This window comes from Helobdella robusta (genome assembly GCF_000326865.2).
Source record: "Helobdella robusta unplaced genomic scaffold HELROscaffold_39, whole genome shotgun sequence".
Taxonomy (NCBI): Eukaryota; Metazoa; Annelida; class Clitellata; order Rhynchobdellida; family Glossiphoniidae; genus Helobdella; species Helobdella robusta.
This window is the reverse complement of record NW_008704865.1, coordinates 423,713-445,974: the sequence shown is the minus strand read 5'-3', so window position 1 is coordinate 445,974 and position 22,262 is coordinate 423,713. Positions and strand designations below refer to the sequence as shown.

At 34.7% G+C, this 22,262-nt stretch overlaps 2 protein-coding genes across 2 annotated transcripts in view; both read right to left on the bottom strand.

The window, feature by feature from the left end:
* Nucleotides 1-12,160: 12,160 nt before the first annotated feature.
* HELRODRAFT_176698 (hypothetical protein) lies at nucleotides 12,161-16,832 on the bottom strand (the record flags this gene model as incomplete). The annotated part of the gene is made up of 12 exons (XM_009024056.1): nucleotides 12,161-12,277; nucleotides 13,072-13,194; nucleotides 13,318-13,391; nucleotides 13,659-13,773; nucleotides 13,972-14,052; nucleotides 14,168-14,218; nucleotides 14,416-14,541; nucleotides 14,977-15,071; nucleotides 15,314-15,392; nucleotides 15,823-15,968; nucleotides 16,382-16,489; nucleotides 16,721-16,832. 12 exons carry the CDS (start codon nucleotides 16,830-16,832, stop codon nucleotides 12,161-12,163), a joined length of 1,227 nt encoding a protein of 408 aa, XP_009022304.1.
* A 300-nt stretch (nucleotides 16,833-17,132) lies between these two features.
* The window catches only part of HELRODRAFT_176697 (hypothetical protein), a gene marked incomplete at both ends in the record, with an annotated part of 7,108 nt that continues 1,978 nt past the window's right edge, over nucleotides 17,133-22,262 (bottom strand). The window contains 8 exons of the mRNA XM_009024055.1: nucleotides 17,133-17,244; nucleotides 18,672-18,769; nucleotides 18,970-19,050; nucleotides 19,574-19,651; nucleotides 20,255-20,317; nucleotides 20,603-20,727; nucleotides 21,504-21,577; nucleotides 22,155-22,239. Coding sequence (XP_009022303.1) covers nucleotides 17,133-17,244; nucleotides 18,672-18,769; nucleotides 18,970-19,050; nucleotides 19,574-19,651; nucleotides 20,255-20,317; nucleotides 20,603-20,727; nucleotides 21,504-21,577; nucleotides 22,155-22,239 — 716 coding nt within the window. The remainder of the gene's footprint in view (nucleotides 17,245-18,671; nucleotides 18,770-18,969; nucleotides 19,051-19,573; nucleotides 19,652-20,254; nucleotides 20,318-20,602; nucleotides 20,728-21,503; nucleotides 21,578-22,154; nucleotides 22,240-22,262) is intronic.

Sequence of the window (22,262 nt, the reverse complement as noted above, 5' to 3'; positions counted from 1 at the left end):
TGTTCAGTCCGTTAGGCAGGTTGCCATTGGAGATGCTTCTTTCTATGTCCCCAAGACTGGTACTGGTCATCGGCATCTTTTCTTTTTTAGATGATTTCTCCTCGTTGATGAGGTTTTCTTGCGAGGGTGATTTTTTCTCCTTTCGACTCCTCAACTCTTGTTGCTTCTTCTGACGTTTGGCCGTGTTGAACTGCAGTGTGCTGAGGCTGGCCTGCCTCTGTATTGTTTTGGTGGTGGTTTTGCTGTATTAATAATGATTGTTGTAATGGTGTTAAAGATGTAGAACATATTAACAATGATGATGACGAGGAGAATGTCAATGATGATCAAGATGATGATGATCAAGATGATGATCAAGATGATGATAACGATGAAGATGATGGTTATAAAAGAAAAGATTAAACGACCTAACGACCATGACCTAAGTGTTGGTAGATTATTATGTGTTAACAGTTAATGATACACTGACGGAAGGTTAAGCAAATTTGGTTATACTGATTTTGTGACAATAAATTATTTTTGGTTTTTGTGAGTTCTTTTAAAAAAGTTTAACCCCTTGAGAATATTTCTGTCTTTTGAGGGCGTTGTCAACTGCTTGAATTTCCTATGGCAAATTTAAAAAAATCAAAATATAACATCTTTTAAATAGCAACTGAAACTTATTTTGATTTGTTTAATTAAAAATAATTTTTAAAAAATATCACCAATCAATCAACTAACTAACCAACCAATCAACCAACCAACAAACCAACCAACTAACAAACACTCACTCACTCACCAACCAACAAACCAACCAACCAACCAACCAACCAACCAATCAACCAACCAATCAACCAACCAACCAATCAACCAACCAATCAACCAACCAATCAACCAACCAATCAACCAACCTGCAGTGCTTTCTTCCCCGCCATAATTCCCATCTGCATGGATTTGTTCTGTGACAGTGCTTCCTTCGCTCTTGCCCTCTGCTGGGCCGCCAACGATCGTCTACATTTAAATCATCCACAATTTTTAGAACACCGTCTTGTTGCATCTTTTTACTTTAAATTTACCAAAATATTTATCAAATGTTTAAAAAGATAAAATTATTTAATGCTAAACTACTAGACCAACCAAGCAAATGAACATCACAGAAATTAAATGTACCAACTTTTCTTTGATAGCAAGAGCGGAAAGATGGATCCTGGTTCTGATGGCTGCAAAAAAACTTTCCTCCCTCGTCTGCCAGAAATATGTCAACAGTGAAGTCTGTACGATGCAATTTAAAAATAAAATTTCCCATTAATACTTGTAACTATTTGATTTTCAATTTGTGAGTCAGTTGGTTGATTAATTGATCAGGTACAAGTTAAAAACGAGATCAATCAGTGAAGCTAACTTGAACAGGTTCGTTGGCATTGAAGAGCATGACGGACACAAAAGCCAGAACCTCCTTGGCCACCCTATCGCAGGGCCTCGCAAGATGAGGGAGGGCCCTCCTAACAGACCCCATCTCGTTCAGTTCCACTTGCACGTTCCTTATCCACGTTAAATGTCTGAGCCGGTTGATGAAGAAAAAATTAAATTAAACGTAGAATAATAAATAAATTGTAAAGATTAAGAATTAATAACAAATAATTTGTTAGAGGAATATTAAAAGAACTTTTTATGAGCGGAGGGATCTTCAGCCCAGTTTTCAGGCAGTTTGCGTTCTTCGTTGTGAATGACAGCCCTGAGCAGCTGTAGACTCCTGATGTCCAGTTCTTCCTGGTCCATCCGCATGAACTCTGACGTCAGTTTCGGGTACATCTCCCAAGAAATTCTGGTCGTGGGGAAAAAATTGTCTGAGTATTGCTATTTTAGCTCTTACATTTTTTTTTAAATTTGTATCTACTGCAATGCAAATATTTATAAGTTTGTGATGTGATTGTTGTTCGAACAACATGATGCTTACAAATGTAACGATTAATAAGATTAATTAATTATTACATTAGTTTATGCTGTGATCAATAATTAACAGTGAAATAAATAAACAAATTTGAATTTTAAATTAAAAAAACAGCTGGCCGGCCAAAAATAGAACAACGCACGCCAGCTGGGTGACCAGTTTCTTAATGAGCTCCAATCTCTTTTCAACTTTTTTTTCATTCGTCTTTATGAACCTTTAAAAAATTAATGAATCAAAAAGTAGTTGTGATTTTAACAAACTTTTTAAAATGTTAAAAATTGTTAATTATTAAGCGGAACAATAAACATCAGTAATAAATTTATAAATACCGCTAACCTTTTGAGGTGCTCTTGAAATTCTTCACCCAGAGGCAACTCTTCATCACCGCCCAGCCTCGTGTACTCTGTAGTTGCAGGTTGTTATTTTAATTTTTAAACTTACATTTCATCGTTATTAATTAAATTCATCGTCTTCACCATCATTCTCCAACCTCATCATCTTCATCATCATTTGCCGTCATCATCATCTTCATCATCATTTTCAACGATATTGTTACTTCTATGTCACAGCACTTCAAAATATTAACACCAAACTTCGTCTCTTTACTATCATTTTTTAATTCAGCATTTAAACTTTTAACACCCTCATCACATAATTACATATATAATCATCTCAATCACAATCCTCATCTCATAATCCCAATTATAAATCATACTCTTAATCCCAAGCCTAATTCCTACAATCCCAACCTAACCTCTCTTGGATTTGATTTTAAGTTGCGCCTGGACAGAGTTGTAGCCCCCGTATATGAGACTGCAGTTCACTGAGAAGATACGAAGCTTCTCGTTCAGTTCCAATTCGGCCTGGTAGTATTCCTTGTGTCCCTATGTGTTTGTGTGTGTTTTTTGTGTACATGTGTGTTTGTTTGTGTGTGTGTGTGTTCAGTGCATGTGTATTAATTAATTAAACACTGTTATATTAGAGTCTTAATGAGAATGTTGGAGTCCTATGATATGCATCTCATAGTTTTTATTGACTAAACAAAGGAAACTGCAAACATTATTAATGACTTTAAACGTTGAAACAAATCTTAAATTTTGTAAAAATAATATAAAAATAGATCATCACCACCTTGAGGGACAGAAGTTTCGATTGGTTGATCTTATTGTAGGTCACCAAATGATCGATCAGACCTTCCATGACCTAGATAAATAAAATTATCAAACTGTACTAAGGGTTGATTATGGTGGTGTTATCCGAAATCAGCCATCAATCCATCCAATCCAGAAACAACCACCTATCCACCCCATCCAAAACTATCCATCCAAAACCATCTATCTAATCAAAAACAACCATCTATCCATTCAATTCAAAACAACCATCAAACCATCCCATCCAAAAACAATCGCCCTATTCATCCAATCCACCCATGCTATCCAGACTCACGGTGACGGGAACAGTGGATGATGGAATGATGGCACTGATACATGCGATGATGTTTTTGTTGTAGGTAGGGTTGGACACAAGGGGTATGACCGCCTCACAAAACCCCTTGCCGAATTAAACAAATTAATCGTTTGTTAAAATAGAGGAAAATCAGCAACAACAAACAAATATTTTAACTATTGTGTATTTATTTTTTTATTCTATCAAAAATCAGACACTGACTGATGCAAAATTTGTTACAACGTTCAAAATATTCAATTTTAATCTTTATTAGCTTTTGTATTAATTAGTTTTCTTTATTACTTACACAATTAACTTATTCACTCATTCATTCATTTATTCATTTATTAACTCATTAATTTATTAATTCATTTATTTGTTTATTTATTAATAATTTTTTTAAAATATCAAAAATCACCACAAGCATCCTGGCCAACTTATCCGTGTTCTCAATCTCTTCCGGATGCACATCCTTTTCTGGCTGGTAGAATTTCGTGTAGAATGCCTGTTCGCCATTTTGATATTGATAATAGTAATAATAATAATAAAAATAATAATAATAATGATAGTTGTGATGTTGGTGACGATGGTAGTAGCATGATGGTGAAGGTGAAAATGAAGGTGATGATAACAACATGATGAATGACAGTAAATAAAATAATGACCATGATGGTGATGATGGTCATAACGATGTTGATGATGATGATGGTGGTGGTGATGATGACGATGATATTGATGATAATGATGATGACGACGACGTTGGGATGATGATGATGATTACATCATGGCTACAGTATTTGAAATGATGGAGTTTATTATGATTTTATGAAGGATGTTGTTAGAAATGACGACAACGACGAAGATGATGACGACGATGATGACATTAAAAATGATGATGATGGCGATGATGACCTGAACAATTGGCATTACTGCTTCAAACACGTAGTGGACATTATGGAAAAAGATTGAATCGTAGTCACTATCGTCCGCTCTGGAACTTATAAATTATATTAATAACATACATTATATGATAGTTGATAGTAGTTAATCTACAAGTTATATAGTGTCTGGTGTGATAGCGTTGTGGTTAAAGACGCTGGGTTCTCTTGTTTTGCTGAGGCCTGCTTCAACAACAAGGCGGATCTAAGTATATTCATGTTCATGTACGCTCTATGTGTGTGTATGTGTGTGTGTTGATGTTGCTGTTGTTGTTGTTGCTGCTGCTGCTGTTGTTGTTGTTGCTGTTATTGTAATTGTTGCTGTTGTTGTTGTGCTGTTGCTGTTGTTGTTGTTTCTGCTAACCATTTTTCAGGATATTTTTTGATGTGATTCATTGCCTTGTCGGAATGCTTGGATACAAATTCCGTCAGCTGATGCAGATCACGTGACAGATGGATCAGAAAGTTCCAGAGGCTCCTGATAGTGTTGATGATTAAAAATGATAATAATAACAAATAATGATAATAAGGATAACAGAAATAATGAGGATGACGTCACTGATGACGATATTAAAGATGGCGACGAAGTACTGAAAATGATTTTTGTGGTCATCATTTTGTAATGGATTTCAAAGCCGACATTACAACGTTCTTGTTACCGTTATCATCCTTATCATCATCAGCACCACCCTCCTCATTACCCTAATCCCCACTACCATCATCATCATCCTAATCCCCACCATCATTATCATCATAACCACCACCATCGCCATCATCATCGTCGTCATCACTTGATGCGAACACGTCATGGGGCAGATCGCCAGCCCCACTTTCGACGGCACTTCCGGCAGTTTTCATGTAGACCCACAGGAAGTAGGCCATGAAGGGTTTCTTCAGGTTGTTGTCCAGGTCGGGATGGTTCATCACCCACAACAATTCGTCCACCGACATTATCGTCTGGCACATGGACTCGATGAAACGATTTTCACCCTTTTTTATGAGTTTGTTTGTTGTTTTTTGTGGTTTGGTTGTTGCTAAAGTTTTTGGTGTTGAACCGTTACATTGTTGTTGTTGCTGTTGATAGTGGTGGTGGTGGTGTTGTTGCTGCTGCTGTTGTTGTTGATGTGGTTGTTAATCGATGCAAGAATAAAACAAATTATTTGAAAAAATTGTCACCTTCTAGAAAATTAACATTTTGTAAAAATTTCTATTGTAATAATAAAACAACTTATCCTTTGCAATCTTCGATTTTTAACATTTAAATTTTATAAATTAATTTGTCGCTCAATTTTAAAAGATTAAATAACCGAAAATGAACATAAGGAAGCCCACCTCGGCACATGTGGCCAGAAGATCGACGAGGCTGATGAGGTACTTCAGTTGGTTGAGCCCTGCCTCACCCAGCAGAATCTGCTCTCTGAACTCTCTCGGCTGGTCCATGATGGATGCCAGTTTGTTGTAGTCTTGCATGACGTATTTCATGACGTACGCCTGGTTGCGCTTCAGCGTCAGACCTAAGCCATCCACTTTTACGATCACCTGTGAAGATTTCAAACATTTTCAGTCTTGGATTTTGTTGCTCCGTCTTCAGTTTAATGAAATTATTTTTGGGTTAATTGTTAACGTTAATTTCTTTTGAATGCTAATCTGAAATATTTATAAATTTTTTCTAAAAAATTAAATTAAAATTTTTAGTCAAGTGACCTTGAGAAGGTCAAGGAATTCTGCCCCTGCTCGATCTTGGAGGGTGCCGATGAGGTCGACGATGTTTTGTATCTGCTGGGGAAGAATCTTTAAGCAGGTCCGCTGGTTGCCTATGAAGGCCTTTCGGGATGATGACGTCATAAGTAATTATTTTCATCCGTTAATAATGTACATCCTGATCGATAGGACGAAACTTAATACGCAACAACAATAATTAATGTCGATGCACCAGCAATTTACACTTGATAACAAAAATAACAACGCAATGACGTCAGGCCAACAGCAACAACAACAATCACAACAACAACTACTACAACTATAACAACAACAACTACTACAACTATAACAACAACAACTACTACAACTATAACAACAATTACAACATCAACAACCACAAAAAAAACAACAACAAACAGGATCAAAAAGCACCACCACAACTACAAACTTCTTTCAGTGAGTCCGCAACATCAGCTTCAACGACTTTAATCTTCAGCAGAACATCCAAACGTTCAAACATCCTCAACTGCACCAACTCATTCCCTCTCGCAAGGGCCTTCAACAGCTTCAAACATTTCTTCAATATGATCTCCAAGCCCCTGTACTGTTCCTGGTTGGATGTTTATGATGGTGGTGTTTGTGATGGTGGTGTTTGTGATAATGATATATATCCTTACGATGATATATATCGTTACGATGATATATATCGTATCGTTGTCATCATCATCATCATCATCAACATCATCATAATCACCATCATCATCATCATCGTCGTCGTCGTCATCATTATCATCATCATCATAATCATCATCGTCATCATCATCATCATTAACATCATCACCATCGTCATCATCATCTCACTCACCATTAGCTTGGCATCGATTTCAGCAGTCAACATATCAAAAACCAACGTAAGAACCTCTAAAAACCATTAAGAATCGTTAATATTCATTAAAATAATTGTAGACTTTGATTGTAACAGCAATTTCATGAATCAAATTTAACATATTTGTACGTGCGTATATGTGTGAGTGTGTGTGTGTATTTGTGTGTGTGTGACATGTGGCGTGTGTGTGTGCGTGTGTGTGAATGTGTGGCGTGTGTGTGTGTGTGAATGTGTGGCGTATGTGGCGTGTGTGTGCGTATGTGTGTGGCGTGTTCGTGTGTGTGTGGCGTGTGTGTGTGATTGTGTCTATTGTAGGTAGCGCACCGTGGTTCATGAGGATGTTCTGGTTCATTGGATTCCTCTCAGTTTCATCTTTCGGGATGTGACAAAACCTGAAAAACATGAACGTATATGTTGGCGATAGATATTGAAATTATCAAACAAATTTATACATTGTAAGACAAATGTGATGAAGAGTTTGATTTTGTGTTTTTTTTAATTTGTCGGTTTAATAGTTCAAAGTAATGAACATCGCAACTTATACCCAGTGTAGGTGTCTAGAACACCTCCCATCGACTTCACCTGATCGTCGTTCAACTTGGCTTTTGAGTATCTGGACAGGTATCAATCAATCAATCAATCAACAATAAATCAATCAATCAATCAATCAACCAATCAATCAATCAATCAATCAATCAATCAATCAATCAATCAATCAATCAATCAATCAATCAATCAATCAATCAATCAATCAATCAATCAATCAATCAATCAATCAATCAATCAATCAATCAATCAATCAATCAATCAATCAATCAATCAATCAATCAATCAATCAGTCAGTCAGTCAGTCAATCAGTCAATCAATCAATCAACCAATCAATCAACTCTTTAGTCAATCTTGTAAACAATCGATCGATCGATAAACCCGCTAAGCAGCTAAACAAACATGCAGGAAACGAACATTTTCCAGCAAATGCCAACCAGTCCAACCTTCTCAATATGGGCATCGTCCTCGCTACCTCTCTGTGCACGTGGCACGAGTCAGTCGTTATCAGAACCTGCAATCAAGTTCAAAAGGGAATGATTGTTGATATTTAAGAAGCCAGCAGGCATGTAAACATTCATAATTTTTACCCAAACACACACATACTCACATGAAAATAAATATACACACGCACATACATGGACGAATGTGTTACAAACTGAAGGTAAAAATGCAACAAAAATGACCAACCATTGCCCTTATAGCCAGTTTGAATAATTTCGTTTTTGCAGAATAGAATTTGTTGAGAAGACACAAAGACTTGTTGATCATTTTGTCATATTTATAGTTGGAAAGGTCCTAGAAATTGAAATAAATTATTAAAAATCTTAAATTTATAACCTGTTACATAAACATAGTTGTTAAACGTACGTACATACCATGTGATTAGTTTAGTCACAATGCATTAATCACCTCATCAAATTTTCATTATCATCAAATCATCATTCTACTTCGTCATCAGCAATTTTTAAATATTATTCACCATTCCTATTGATAGTAATGCTTAATATTTTTACTTATTAAAGCCAATACATCTTTAACAATTATATCAGCAGCTAGAAATGATAAATACAAAATGATAAATTTGATTTTTTCACTAGAGGTTCGGTGCATTTCTACATGCATTGCTAGCATAACAACATTATCAAAGTATTGACGACTCGTTTTATTGATGGCCTTACTGGCGAAACATACTACGGTTGGTAAAGAAAAGAATTTTGAAAAATTAAATTTGCTGGAACTAAGACCAACTGACCATAAGAATTGAAGTGATCTGCTCTGAATCGAAGTAGGCTGTTGACTCGAACATTGATTTCAAATCTTTCACCGCTTTCTTCTGTAGTGATAACCCTTTTCTGAAACGATAAAAATGATGTTGATGGTAGTGGTAGGGGTGAGAAAGCAGAAAATTATGATAATGAGTGTGATAATTAAAATGGTTAAAAATTTGAAAGGATAACAACGGTACACGAAGACTGGTTCATTTCCTAACAGCACCAAATACTTTCTAACTTGGATTGATCAAAGGCATCAAAATCCTCAGACAGGAGAGGGCAAAGAATGCTGTGCACTCCTCTTGACTTGCTGGCGGCAAGGTCAGACGTCTTGAACTTTGCTATAAAACTCTCTAGGCGGGAGTTGAACTGAAAGGTCAGAAGAAGGTCAAGTACTTCCATAGCTCTGGTGTTGAAAGTTGTGAAAAAATAAATGCGGTGACTTAATGACGTCACTATTATTTTATTTTTTATCTAAAATAAATAATCATTTTTTCACAAAACTAATTCAAAGTTTGCTCTTGTTCGAGAAACATTTTTACGTTGAAATTTGTAAAGTTATTGAGAATTTTGGAAGAATTACTGACTGATACTTGGCGTCAACAAGAGCTGCACATTCCTTGCTTGGTTCGAAGCGATCCTTCGTTCGATAGAGTTGAACTATCTTTTGAGATTCTTTTGAAAACCCTGCATTTGAATATTGAGAAGTTTTCAAATCAATATATTTAATGATAAAATAAAGAAACGGTTTGAAAGTGTTTACAATTTTCGAGTTGGTATGCTCAATGTGACAAAAATGCTTGTGAATGGATGATAACACAGTTTGATTTATTTTGTTTCATACTTATAAGCTTCGCACGATGCAGCATTCTTATTAGTTCTTTTGTATAAATATAGTTTGAATATGCAATTAACTATTGGTGATTTTGGTTTCTCTCGATTTATAAATTGGTTTTTTGCGGCTATTTTTAAGATCGTGAATTTGATACGAATGTGATGGCGCCTTTGAGATATCGATATAATTGGCGCTTTATAAATGTTTTGGTAATAATAATAATGATAATAATAATAATAATTGAGACATCAAACGAAGTCCATCAACCTTTCTCGGTGTCGGGAGGGAATGGTTTGTCGTGTTTGCAGTCGAGAATGATGAGCAGTGGCTTCAGTAGCTTCCGGATGTCGTCGCTCCCGTAGTAACCAAACTTCACCAGAAAATGAAACAACCTCAGTACCTGGTTCATTAAATCAACATTTTAATCATGCTGCAATGTTTTGATGAATAATTTTATAAACTTAACTCTAAAGTACCACATACAAATCTGCAGAACTTTCCAATCAAACAAAATCCAATATGGTAAAAAAAATATTTAATTTGAATATTTTTAATCAGGGGACAAGATGACGTTGATTTAACTTGTTCGATGAGCATGTTGTGTCCAGTCTGAGATGCAATCATCTCCTTGATGTCCAGCAGAAACTCGGCTATCCAATCCCTTATCACGGGAAACAACGTCACCAAATCTTTTATTATCTGCAGAATTAAATTACAAAAAATAATGGCCTAGATTAATTTGAATCTTTGCATTAAACAGACCTGTTTTGTGACGGGTCATATTCACGTCATTCACATCGTACGTGTAATTTTGAGAAATATTTTAATAAAATATTTATTAGATCTTCAAATGAAAAATCAACCTACCCCTTCAGGTGCCAACCAGTTTTCAATAGCAGGGATCGATTTTTTGACCTTTCAGTTTTGTTAATCGTGTTCAATAATTGCAATCGAGTGCAAACATTAATTTGAACAAACATGATTTTAAAATTTAAGAAATTATATAGTAAAATTTGTAAAAATATGTGAGCACAAAAAAAATAAAAAAACATAGAAACAAAAAACTCACGAATTCTCCATCAGCGTTGGGTCCTGGAGAGAGGATGTCCTCATATATGAAGGAGAGGTTCGTATGGTCCAACACTGAATAATTCGTACCCACGTCAATGTAAAGACCTGGAGTATGTGTGAGTGTGTTTGTGTGTGCGTGTGTGTGTGTGTGTGTTTGTGTGTGCGTGTGTGAGTGTGTTTGGTTGATTTATTTTATGTGTAACAATGATGCAATGATTATAACTGTAACAAAATATCAATGAGTGTGGAATATAATTTGATGATTTGATTATTGTGTTATTTTTTGGGTTATTTACTATGTTATTTCTTGTTTTATGGGAGTCAACCCTAGATAAGCATTTATTGCTAAGCTGACACTTTCACTTTTTTTTGTGAATAAATGGAATTAATTAAAAAAAAAATTTCAACGAATAAATGAATAGATAAATGATAGACGTTCCATCATTACATTAGATGGCAAACAAACCAATGATGAGTTCGCAGTACTTGGCCCGCAGACTCTCCGGCAGAAGTGTGGACCTGAGGGAAAGGAAGGCCTCGTCCCAAGTCAGAATTCCCAACTCTCTCGTTATCACGAAGATCGAGAAATCGTTCCGACCCTAACGACGACGATGATGACGACGATAATAATAGTGAAAGTGATATTATTTACTAATAATGTTAATAATAAAATAATAATTAATAAGTGAAAACTTCTGGTCTTCTAGTAATTTATCATTGTGATATTTTGCTGAATAAAAGATTGTTTCAATTCAATTCAATGTGACATTTAAAGGTGAAAAACTTCACTAACGTAACTCAGATTTCCGTAGAGATCTAGTTGGTGTTCGAAGAATATGACATCTTCTTCGTTGTACGTACTTAGGTCTTTCTGCTCAGTCAAGTGTCAATAATAAAGAAGTATACAATAATAATTTAAATACATTTAATACATTAAATACAATTAAATACACAAAAATCTAAAAAAAATAAAAGTTAAGTAAAATACATTCAGTAAGTTAGTTATAATACGTTAATAGCTTCGTTAAAGATGATAGGCTGGTCACTAGGTAACAGAAAACTTATCAAGTGATAACTAGTCTAATTAAACTGACGTTAACAAATTGGTGCAGAGGCGTCCAACTGACGCCATTGTTGGCCGAAACGTATATGATGTTAGGTTGGCCATTCACGTTCTGACCTCGTTCCGTCAGATACCTCATGCCGACCTTATTTCAGATGGTCAAAACAATGTAATCAAGGAGACCTTCGTTATAACACTCTACTTATAAATTACAATGTATTGTGTAGATTTGGTAAGTTGTGTATTTCTACATGTGCAAATCTGAATTGGTAAATTGTCGTTTGTAAAATTCATTAATTACCATCACAGTTTGTTGTCATAGTCATCATTAATATAACAAGCCTTGTCACAATCGTCATCATTAATTAATATCATCATTATCATTATTCTTAAAGTGATCGTCATCATCATTCTTATCATCGTTAGAAGCCTTCAAATTATCATTACCATCATTTTTATTACCATCCTCTCACTCTGTCACCTTATCTCTCCTGAGCCAGTGCTCCGTGATATATGTCTGGTTGTTTGTGATAGCCACACCGTTACACACACATAACACGTTCAGCAGGTCCAGATATCGGTAGTTCTGTAAGGTGTGTGTGTGTGTGTGTGTGTGTGTGCGTGCGTGTGTGTGTTTGTGTGTGTGTGCGTGCGTGTGTGTGTGTGTGTTTGTGTGTGCGTGCGTGTGTGTGTGTGTTTGTGCGTGCGTGTGTGTGTTTGTGTGTGCGCGCGTGCGTGCGTGTGTGTGTGTGTTTGTGTGTGCGTGCGTGCGTGCGTGTGTGTGTGTGTTTGTGTGTGCGCGCGTGCGTGCGTGTGTGTGTGTTTGTGTGTGCGTGCGTGCGTGCGTGTGTGTGTGTGTTTCGTTTGTACGTAATCACTCTGTCACTGATGAAGTTATGCAGTGTGATGATGATAAAGATTAAGATGATGACAAAGTTAATGATGATAATGATGATGAGGATGAATGTTATTAATGACAATAATAATGAAATGGTATATTCCTTAACATTAATATCATCATTAACATAATTACATCGCAAACAACACCATGGTTAAAAACAGCAACAAAAGGCATCACATAAAACTAACAACAGCAACAAATAACAACACATCAAACTAGCAACAACAACAACAAATAACAACACATCAAACTAGCGGCAACAACAAATAACAACACATCTAACAGCAGCAACAACAACAAAAATTAACAACACATCAAACTAGTAGCAACAACAACAACAAACAACAACACATTAATCTAGCAACAACAACAAATAACAACACATTAAACAAGCAACAACAAATTTCAACACATTAAGCTAGCAACAACAACAAATAACCTTAAATCAAACTAGCAACAACACCAACAACAACACCAACTTTATTAATCTTCAAGAGTCCAACAAACAGCTCGATCTGTTCTTGACTGATCCTATCAACAATCTTTCTGTTATCCCTTATCAACTCTGCAATCATCTTCGCCACATTCAGCCCTATATCACCCTGTTCAAACGTTTGTTGTGTGTGTGTGTGTATGTGTGCATGTGCGTGTGCGTGTGTGTGCGTGTGTGTGTGTGTGTGTGTGTGTGTGCGCGCGCGAGAATATTTTGTGTATAAACTACTTACGACTTTAACGGTGATCTGCGTTTGAAAGAAGTCAATGTATTTGGCGAAGTAGAGGGCGTTCTTGCGACTGTTGCCTGTTTAAAATGGGACGATGATGATAATGACGATGATAATGATGAGATGATGATGATGATAAGATGACGATGATGATAGTTGGTACTGATGATGATGATGACAGTAATAAAAATAATAACATAATGGAATTAGCAATTATAGTTATTTAAAATTTCAACAGTTCAAAATTATGCATTAATAAAAAAATAAAGTCGATTTCTTCATCATCATCGTCGTCATCATCATTCAGGTCATCCTCATCGTTTTCACCATCGGCAGACACCGACCAATCATGTAGGTGTAGAGGACGTCGTAGGCACCCTTGAATATCTTGGTCAGGTGCGTTTGGTCCTGGGCCCCTTGGAGTGGAAACTGCAGGGCTCGTACCAACAGGTCTATCAGCTGAGTTTTCAGAAATGTGACGTCATTGTGCGATGTCATTTTATGTTGTGATGGTAGGGATGTGACGTCATTGTGTGATGTCATTTGACGTGCTGGTTGGGATGTAATGTGATAAGATGTGACGTTAATGTAAATGTGACTAAAATACCGTACGCAAAATAAGATGATGGCAATTTTGCGGTAAAAATGAGCACATACCCTCAAGTTCCTCATCAACTTTTGTCTCTTCTTCATTGCCACCCCGTTTACGATCATGAAGTTTTTCAACTCTTCCAACGCCTGTGAACAGTTTTTATTGCAAATGTTACCATACCCACTTGATAACAATGAAGTTTATTTCTCAAAACCAGCTGCGTTTAAATCATGTTATAATTTTTCATATCTCTTTGGTAACCTGAGTTATCTTGAATGTTTTTTTGGCGTTCAATATCTTGCCCTGGTTTCTCTGCAAATTAACATCGGCAAAAATTACAGGAACAATATGGTTAGAAGCAAAAATTTGGAAATAAATTAAAACTTGAAATTATAGAAAACAATTTAAATGTCAAAATGTAACGACAGCCGATTAGATTTTCACACATACACACACACACACATCCCACACACACACACACACATCCCACACACACACACACAACTCACATCTAGGATATGGTTGAGTAGGAAAGGAACCATGCCAGCGGCATAATTGAATGCCGACAGGTTGGCTGGCTCGACAACTTGCAGGGTGTAAGCATCGTGGTAGACCTTCTCACCACTAGCAGATATCTATCATGGTTAAATGGTAACATGGTTATTTTGTTGAATGTATTTTATTAAAAAGTATTAATACCTCACACGGTGTATACGTATGTACGTGAATTAATGCATATCACACACCATTCGTTGTACATGATACATTCAAACTCGGCCACTGCAGTGTATGATCAGGCTCATTTAACAGTAATATTAAAACAGTGGATGTTATCAATATATAGCTACTACTGTTTCTGATATAATTTTTTCCACTAATACTGTTGCTAATATTGTAAATGTTATAATATTATTGAGAACGTTAAAGAGAAGATGTTTAAAAATGATGGTTTCTGGTCGATTTTGATGTTAGTGATGATGACGATGTAGATGCCGTAATTGTGGTGGTGGCGGTAGTGACGATTTTGATGACGTCACTCAAATGAAACATTCCGGAAATACCAGTCCAACCTTCCTGAGGGAGGCAGCATCCCATCTCAAACTCTTCAGGGATTCTCCGCTTTCATTTTCCGTTTGCCTCAACTGCCTTCTCACATATTCTTCATCTTCAAGATTTTCAATTGAATAAATTATTTTATTAATTTTTTTTTAAATCGAAAACAATTAATTTCATGCAGAGTAGAAAGTTACTTACAAAAGTTTATAGAACTGCTTAAACATTTCAGAAAAATAAAACTCTATAGTATTAACTAGAACACTTATTTATTAATTCGATCATTTGTGTTTAATTTATTAAGTAATTAACTGTTTAAAATAATAATAATAATAATAATAATAATAATTGAACCCCTCATGGCGTGCAACCAGTAGCCAGTGATGACGTGTTCAATTCGCGCGTAGCTGTCGAAAATTATCTCATCCACTTCCTGGCGGTTTCCATGGATTTGAAAAAGATGAAAAATAAGTCAATTTCTACTACATAATTAATCAGATTTTTATTTATTTAAAAATTGTTTTAAATTGCTGTGAGGTGCAAACGTTAATAAATCAAATTCATCAGCCATTCATCCACTTCTCCATATACCAATCGGTCGAAATGTAACAGACATTTTATCAAATCCTCCAAAAAATTTTTTTTACCGTCTTACCTTAGCCTGCATTGTAAGCAAAATTATAAAAAAAAGTTTGAAAGTAAATTTGATAAACTTTATTAATGCTTTAAAAGTATTATTGTTTAAAATTTAACTAAAATTTAAGTAACCAGACACAAGTTAAATTTTAATAAATCAGTTTGTCGTTTTTATTTTAGTTCCAAATTGCTGAAAGAAATCAAAATCTCCAATAAATCATAACAACCTTAATGACGGGATGAACCCTGAAAACAGTCCTTGGGTCTTTGGAATCGAATGTCAAGGTCACTCTACGGTCAGTTGTTATGCATAAATATTGCCTGGTAGTCATGTGGCGGAATCTGATTTGCTGCTCCCAACGAATGACATCACCTTATTTTTCGATTGTATGAGGCCATGAATTTATCTCATGAATATTAATTAAGTGCATTAATTCCTTTCAAAAACTTATGTAGTAATTATATTAGTTTCACTTTGAAAGAACTGGATAAGCGTTATTTCAGATATTTTATAAATGGTTGCTTTTATGATAAAAAAATTTTATAGTTAATTTAACAATTTAACACACACATAATGTATTTATTAAATTAATTTTCTAATTGGTTAATAAATTTAATTGCTCAAAAAATAACTTAAAAGAACATAAGCATATTCAACGCAGGCACACATCGTTTGTGAATACACATCCACGAACCACACACCTTGGTGTTATTCGCGAATACTCTCAAAGTCTGATTTTTTAAAAGAAAAAAAAATGGAAAAGTGAAAGTGAAAAACCGACCAACCGTTCAACAAACTGGTTTCGGTTTCGACTTGCCAAAAGGTATTCCCACTGGTTGTAGGGTAGAGTGACTTCGGCACCAGCTGATCCACTTCTCTTATTCTCAGGTGTACTGTGAAGATGGCGGTAGAGATGATGATGAAGATGATGAAGATGATGATGAAGAAGATGATAAAGATGATGAGGATAACAATAAATTTTATTATTATTATTACTACTACTATAATTATGTTGATGACGGTTACGATGATGAATTTCATTACATCTGTAATCATTGCAAATAAAGTCACGTCATTATCATCATCGTCATCATCATCATCGTCATCATCATCATCATGATTACCATCTTCAGTAATTTCATCGTCAAACAATCCTTCAGCAACGACAAACGCTTCCAGCTCCTTGTGGAATAGCCTTATGACGCTACCACCCTGTAGTGCAATTAGGAAAGCCATGTTGCTTAAGATTAATAAAAATTTATAAAAACGATGAAAAATTAAAAAAAATTAATAACTTAAATCCGGAGTTTTTTAGACCACATTTGCATTGTTAATCAGTCAGTCAGCCAATCAGCCAGCCAGTTAGTCAGTCCGTTAGTCAGTTTGTTCATCCGTCTGTCCGACTTACTCACTCAATCATTTATTTATATATTCATTTAATTACTCTTTTATTTAACCATTTATTTGTTCATTCATTTATTCATTTATGCAATCATTCATTCATTCATGCAATCATTCATTCATTCGTTCATGCAATCATGCAATCATATATTCATGCACCCTCAGATATTCCTTCTGCTCATCAGAGTGTCTGTAACATTTGACTACCGTGAAACCAGCAGGCTGAACTCCAAGGTTCAACTCCGACCTGTCCAAACATAATTTTTTTATGAATAATATTATTAATTTGTTTAATAATTATTTTTATAATAATAATATTATTATTTGCCATTTTCGATGTAGCTTTGAAATTTTTTTAAATATTTAGTATATCGTCATCTTTTTTCAAAAGCGCTTCCAGTTATGTTATTTAGGTCTATTTGTTAGTGTTGTAACGTGACACGGACAACATTTTGAACGAGCCGTATGTATGTTACGTACATATACAAGCAAGCATACTTGCCTGCAATTTTAAATTATCTCACAGTGTATGTATTGCACAATTTTCATGCGTGTATACGTGGTTAGAATGCTCTGATGTTTTAATGATAGTTTTTGTACAACAGCGAATTTTTGAAAGAATCTTACTCATGTGATAGCACCATCACACACGTGCAAATACTCAAACATGCACATTCACGCATAAATGCACATTCACATGCACACATACAAACATAAACACACACACACAGACACATACAAACACACTCATGCACGTGTGCAGTAAGTATTTAGAGAGAGCGTAGAAAGTAGAGTCATGTTATTACTATCATACAAGCTTCAGGAATGTCGTAAATCCAAGAGCGCTTTTCCATTTCCACTTTGCTTTATTTGCTTCTTCTTTTATTCTTTCTCTCTCTCTTTCTCTCTTTTTAGCTATTTTTTATCGTCATTCTTTTATTTTTTTTTCATTTTTTTATTATTCTTCTTTAATGTCTGCGTTATTTTGTTTCTCCCCATCCTATATATGGTTAGTTTAAAATTCTATAAATACGTTGGCATCTGCATACGTGTTTCGGCAACAACACTCCGAATTTGTTTGTAACTCTTGGAGTACTTTTTCCATGTTTGTATCTTTTTTCTTGCTGTTTAGTATAGTGCATAACACGCATGTTGTATGCAGTGTTGTATCTTGCGTGTTGTGCCTGTGTACGTGAAATCCACCGATGAACATACCATGGAGAGAGCGGATGACAAAAGTGTGCAGTCCCAGAGGTGCTTCTCCAAATAACATGACGTTGTTGTTGTCCCATGTTTGTGTGTCGGCTTATATGCGTCAATGTGTTTTGAGAAATATATATGTGTGTGTGTGTGTATGTGTGTGTGTGTGTCTGAATTTTCGTGTTTATTTTTGTGTTTGGCTTTTGAAATTTCATAGTTTTACGAAGTTTGTCTATGGGAGTTTTAATTTTGGACATCAACAATCAGAAATTGGAGAAGGCTACGACGACAAAAGTTAAATTTTTTGTGGCGTATTTGATGGAGCATGTAATGAAAAACGAAAAAATTTGCAAAAAATAATTTTAAAAAGCGATCGAATAATATTTTTTAAAAAAGGTAGAAAAAAAATAGACAACAAATCAACGAAAATGTTTCCAGAAACAATCATCCTCAAAATATAACCAGACAACCAACCCGACAGAAAAGTTGTCAATCTTCCATGGAGCGCTGACGTGGAAGAACTGACCGGGAGATTTGACCGACTCGAATATTATTTGGTCAAATATTTGCACCTATTGGAGGCCAATTAAACAGTAAACAGACGATCACATAACATAATCTTTATTAGTATACAGTATGCTTTCCGTTTTGCTTATATTTCAGTGCATATGTGTTAATGTGGCCACTACACTCACGTACGTATGATTGTAGATGAAAAGTTTATCTCATGCGCATGTGAAGCGTTTAAATAATGTATACTAGATAATCTTACTGATTCTCCTTCTGTCTTAACTTTGTACCTGGGCAGTATCTTGATCTGAGCGTGCTTTCCATTGTATGCCAGCAGGTGCACCTTCCAGTTGAAAATATTATTTATTTATTATTATTATTATTATTATTATTATTATTACCATTATTATAATAATAAATAATTAACAATGTTTTCATCGATGGCGGCCATGGACAGATCGACCAGAAGTACCTTCCCATCGTATTCTTCCCATCACAATAACTTCTGCTATTACATTTCATACGGTCAGATGGATAAGATTTTAGGAGTAAGAAGAAGTAAATGCTCCTTGCTCAACATTCACTTCAAGTTAATTTATAAATACATCTCCAACTATGAAACGCCAGCAACCCTTGTTGAAAACAATTATTTCACCCTGCTGGCCAACCTGAAGAGGCACTTAGGTTTCTTTATTAGGGAGCCATTTTGCATGGCAGTATGCCCCGAAGTTAACATGTGAGTAGTCGAAAATTTAATTTGTAATAATAATTAATGAAAAAATGAATAAATTAATAAAAAATTTAACAAACTCAGTAAATATGTAATGAACAAACTAATAAATAAATAAATAGATTAATTTACTAACAAGCATATTATTTTTGTCCCTTCTGCTTGTGGTTGTAGTACTAATGTGGATGAATTTATCCGTGAACATGTGCTTTAGCTGTTTGTGTGTGTTTGTGTGTGTGTGGTTGTGTTTGTGTGTTTGTTTGTGTATGTTTATTTGTGTGTACGTGCGTGCGTACGTACGTACATATGTATCTGTCAAAGTTAATGTTTTATGTGTTGTTATTTTTAGTTCTCGTTCATAACTTTATCTCGAATATAATAATAAATCCATGCAAAAACACAAACCACGCAAAAAACCTCTACCTAAATAAATTGGGAAAATCACCAGACTGGTGGAAGGTTAATGGATAAAAATTAAACAACAATGACGCAACAACAGCAGCAGCAGAAGATACAATGACGTAACACTCACACAAATAAAAAATAAAAATAACAATTGTATAGTGTTACATACAAATAACCGAAAGCACATATAAGCGATGTGGATTTACATATATTACAAAAGACATATAAAAAAGATGATGGGATGAAGTAGTCCATAATAAACTAACAACCAACGAACCAGATAATCAATCAATCAATCAATCATTCAATCATTCAATCAATCAATCAATCGCCAAACTAGAAACCATATAACAAACCAACCAGCCAATCCACTAGTCAATCAACAAACCTGTATAACTTCACCATATCTAACTCTCTTGCCATGTTGTCTTTTCTGTTCGGCCACGTTATCATCGTTCTCTGCGTCCGCTGCAAACTATAATCATCATCGTCGTTGACTTCATCATCATCATCGTCGTCGTCATCATTATCGTCATCATTTATATCATTATCATCGTTATCAGCATCTTTATAATCATTTTTGTCGTTACCATTATCTTCGTTATTATCATCCTCATCATAGGCGTTTCGTCTTATTTAAATAATATAAATAGTAAAGCATCAATGATATTTTTTATAAAAATGGCAATATAATGACATTAAAGATATAAAGGACGATGCAAAATCAACGCGAACAATGATGTCAATCTAGCCAGCCGACCTTGGCTTGAGCCTTCAACGTCTTCAACTCAAGACTCTCGACTTCGTCAGCACTCGTTTGCAGAAGTTTGCGGTACTTCTTGTTCAGTTTGTATCGATTTTGAATGCAAATCTGAAACTGAATGGCTAAAGTGTAGTGGGAAAATAACGAGTTGTTCGGGAAATAAATCATTGAATTTGATTTTAACAATGTGGTATGATGTTTTTCTACCATCTACCCTTTATTGATAATTATACACTGTCACTACATCTGGCATGTATGATTGAAAATAAATGATTTATTAAAGAATATTTGTATTTAATGACGTCATTTTGAGATAGCTACTTAGCAATCTTCGAGTTTAACTCGTCATGCCATCACTTTAAAATCAAATTTTAATAAAGTAGCGAGACGATGGTGAAATCAATCAGAAGAGAGAAGATTTTGTAATAATGACAATTAGTGATTAATAATAAAATAATATTATTTCAATTACCCAATTAATTATTCAATCAATCGGGCAGTTAATTACTCATTCAATCAGCCAATTATTCAATCGGTCCATTCATGCGTTAAGGTTAACCAAACTTCCAGATAAAAACACTCAAATAATTTTTTCCTTAACTAGAATCGAAATGTTCTTTTTTTCATTCCATTAACAACCAGTCACACTTCAAAGAACATAGCAGCCAAGGGGAATAAAATAGATCAAGAGGCATATTCAGATATCGAACCAGCGATTGTAACCATTGTAAGTGTGTTTATGTTACAGCTGCAGAAAAAGTTATATCTATACCGGAAAATCCACTCAAAAATCTACCACACGTGTATTAAAAATTATTATAAACAGTAATTATAGTTATAAATATTATTATTGTTATTTAATTATTATTATTTAATTATTATTATTATTATTTTGTACCTTGCGGGCAAGGCACATGCTTTGGTTTCTCTCTGTCTTGCCACTGATAAACGTATATGCTGTTGAATGCAGCGCTTTATGGTCGTAATATTATTATTATATTACTCTTTATTATTATTATTTTAATAATATTATTATTGATATTATCATAATAATAATTATTATTATTATTAGTGTTATTATTAATTTCGTTGTTATTATTATTACTTGCGAGAGTAATAAAAGTAACAGATGTTGTTGTAAGAGCAATACTAAAATAATAGTAATGATATAATAATAATAATAAATAATAACAATAATAATAAATAGTAATAATAAAATAATAACAAATCTTGTTAACAGGAACGAGTGCATTGATTGTTTCCTATAAAGTGAAGAGAAAAAAATGCTCTGCACATCAAACAACCATGTAGTTGTGATAACATAAACATTTGTGTAGAATTCATATTGACTAGATGAACGAACGAACGAACGAACGAACGAACAAACGAACGAACGAATGAATGAATGAATAAATAAATGAACGAACGAAGGAATGAGTGAATGAACGACAATTTTGCAAATTTTGATTAGCCATGTAGTAGTAGCCAACTCCAATTAGATTATTATCGTCGACCTATTTTTCCAACAATTGGATTGAAAAATGTAGACCTGGTTTGCGCATTGTAGACGTATCCTTCAGTTTCTTCACAGTACAAACTTATAAAATCACCAAAGCAAAGAAAGTCACTCATGCCTTAATTTACCGTCAAATTTATT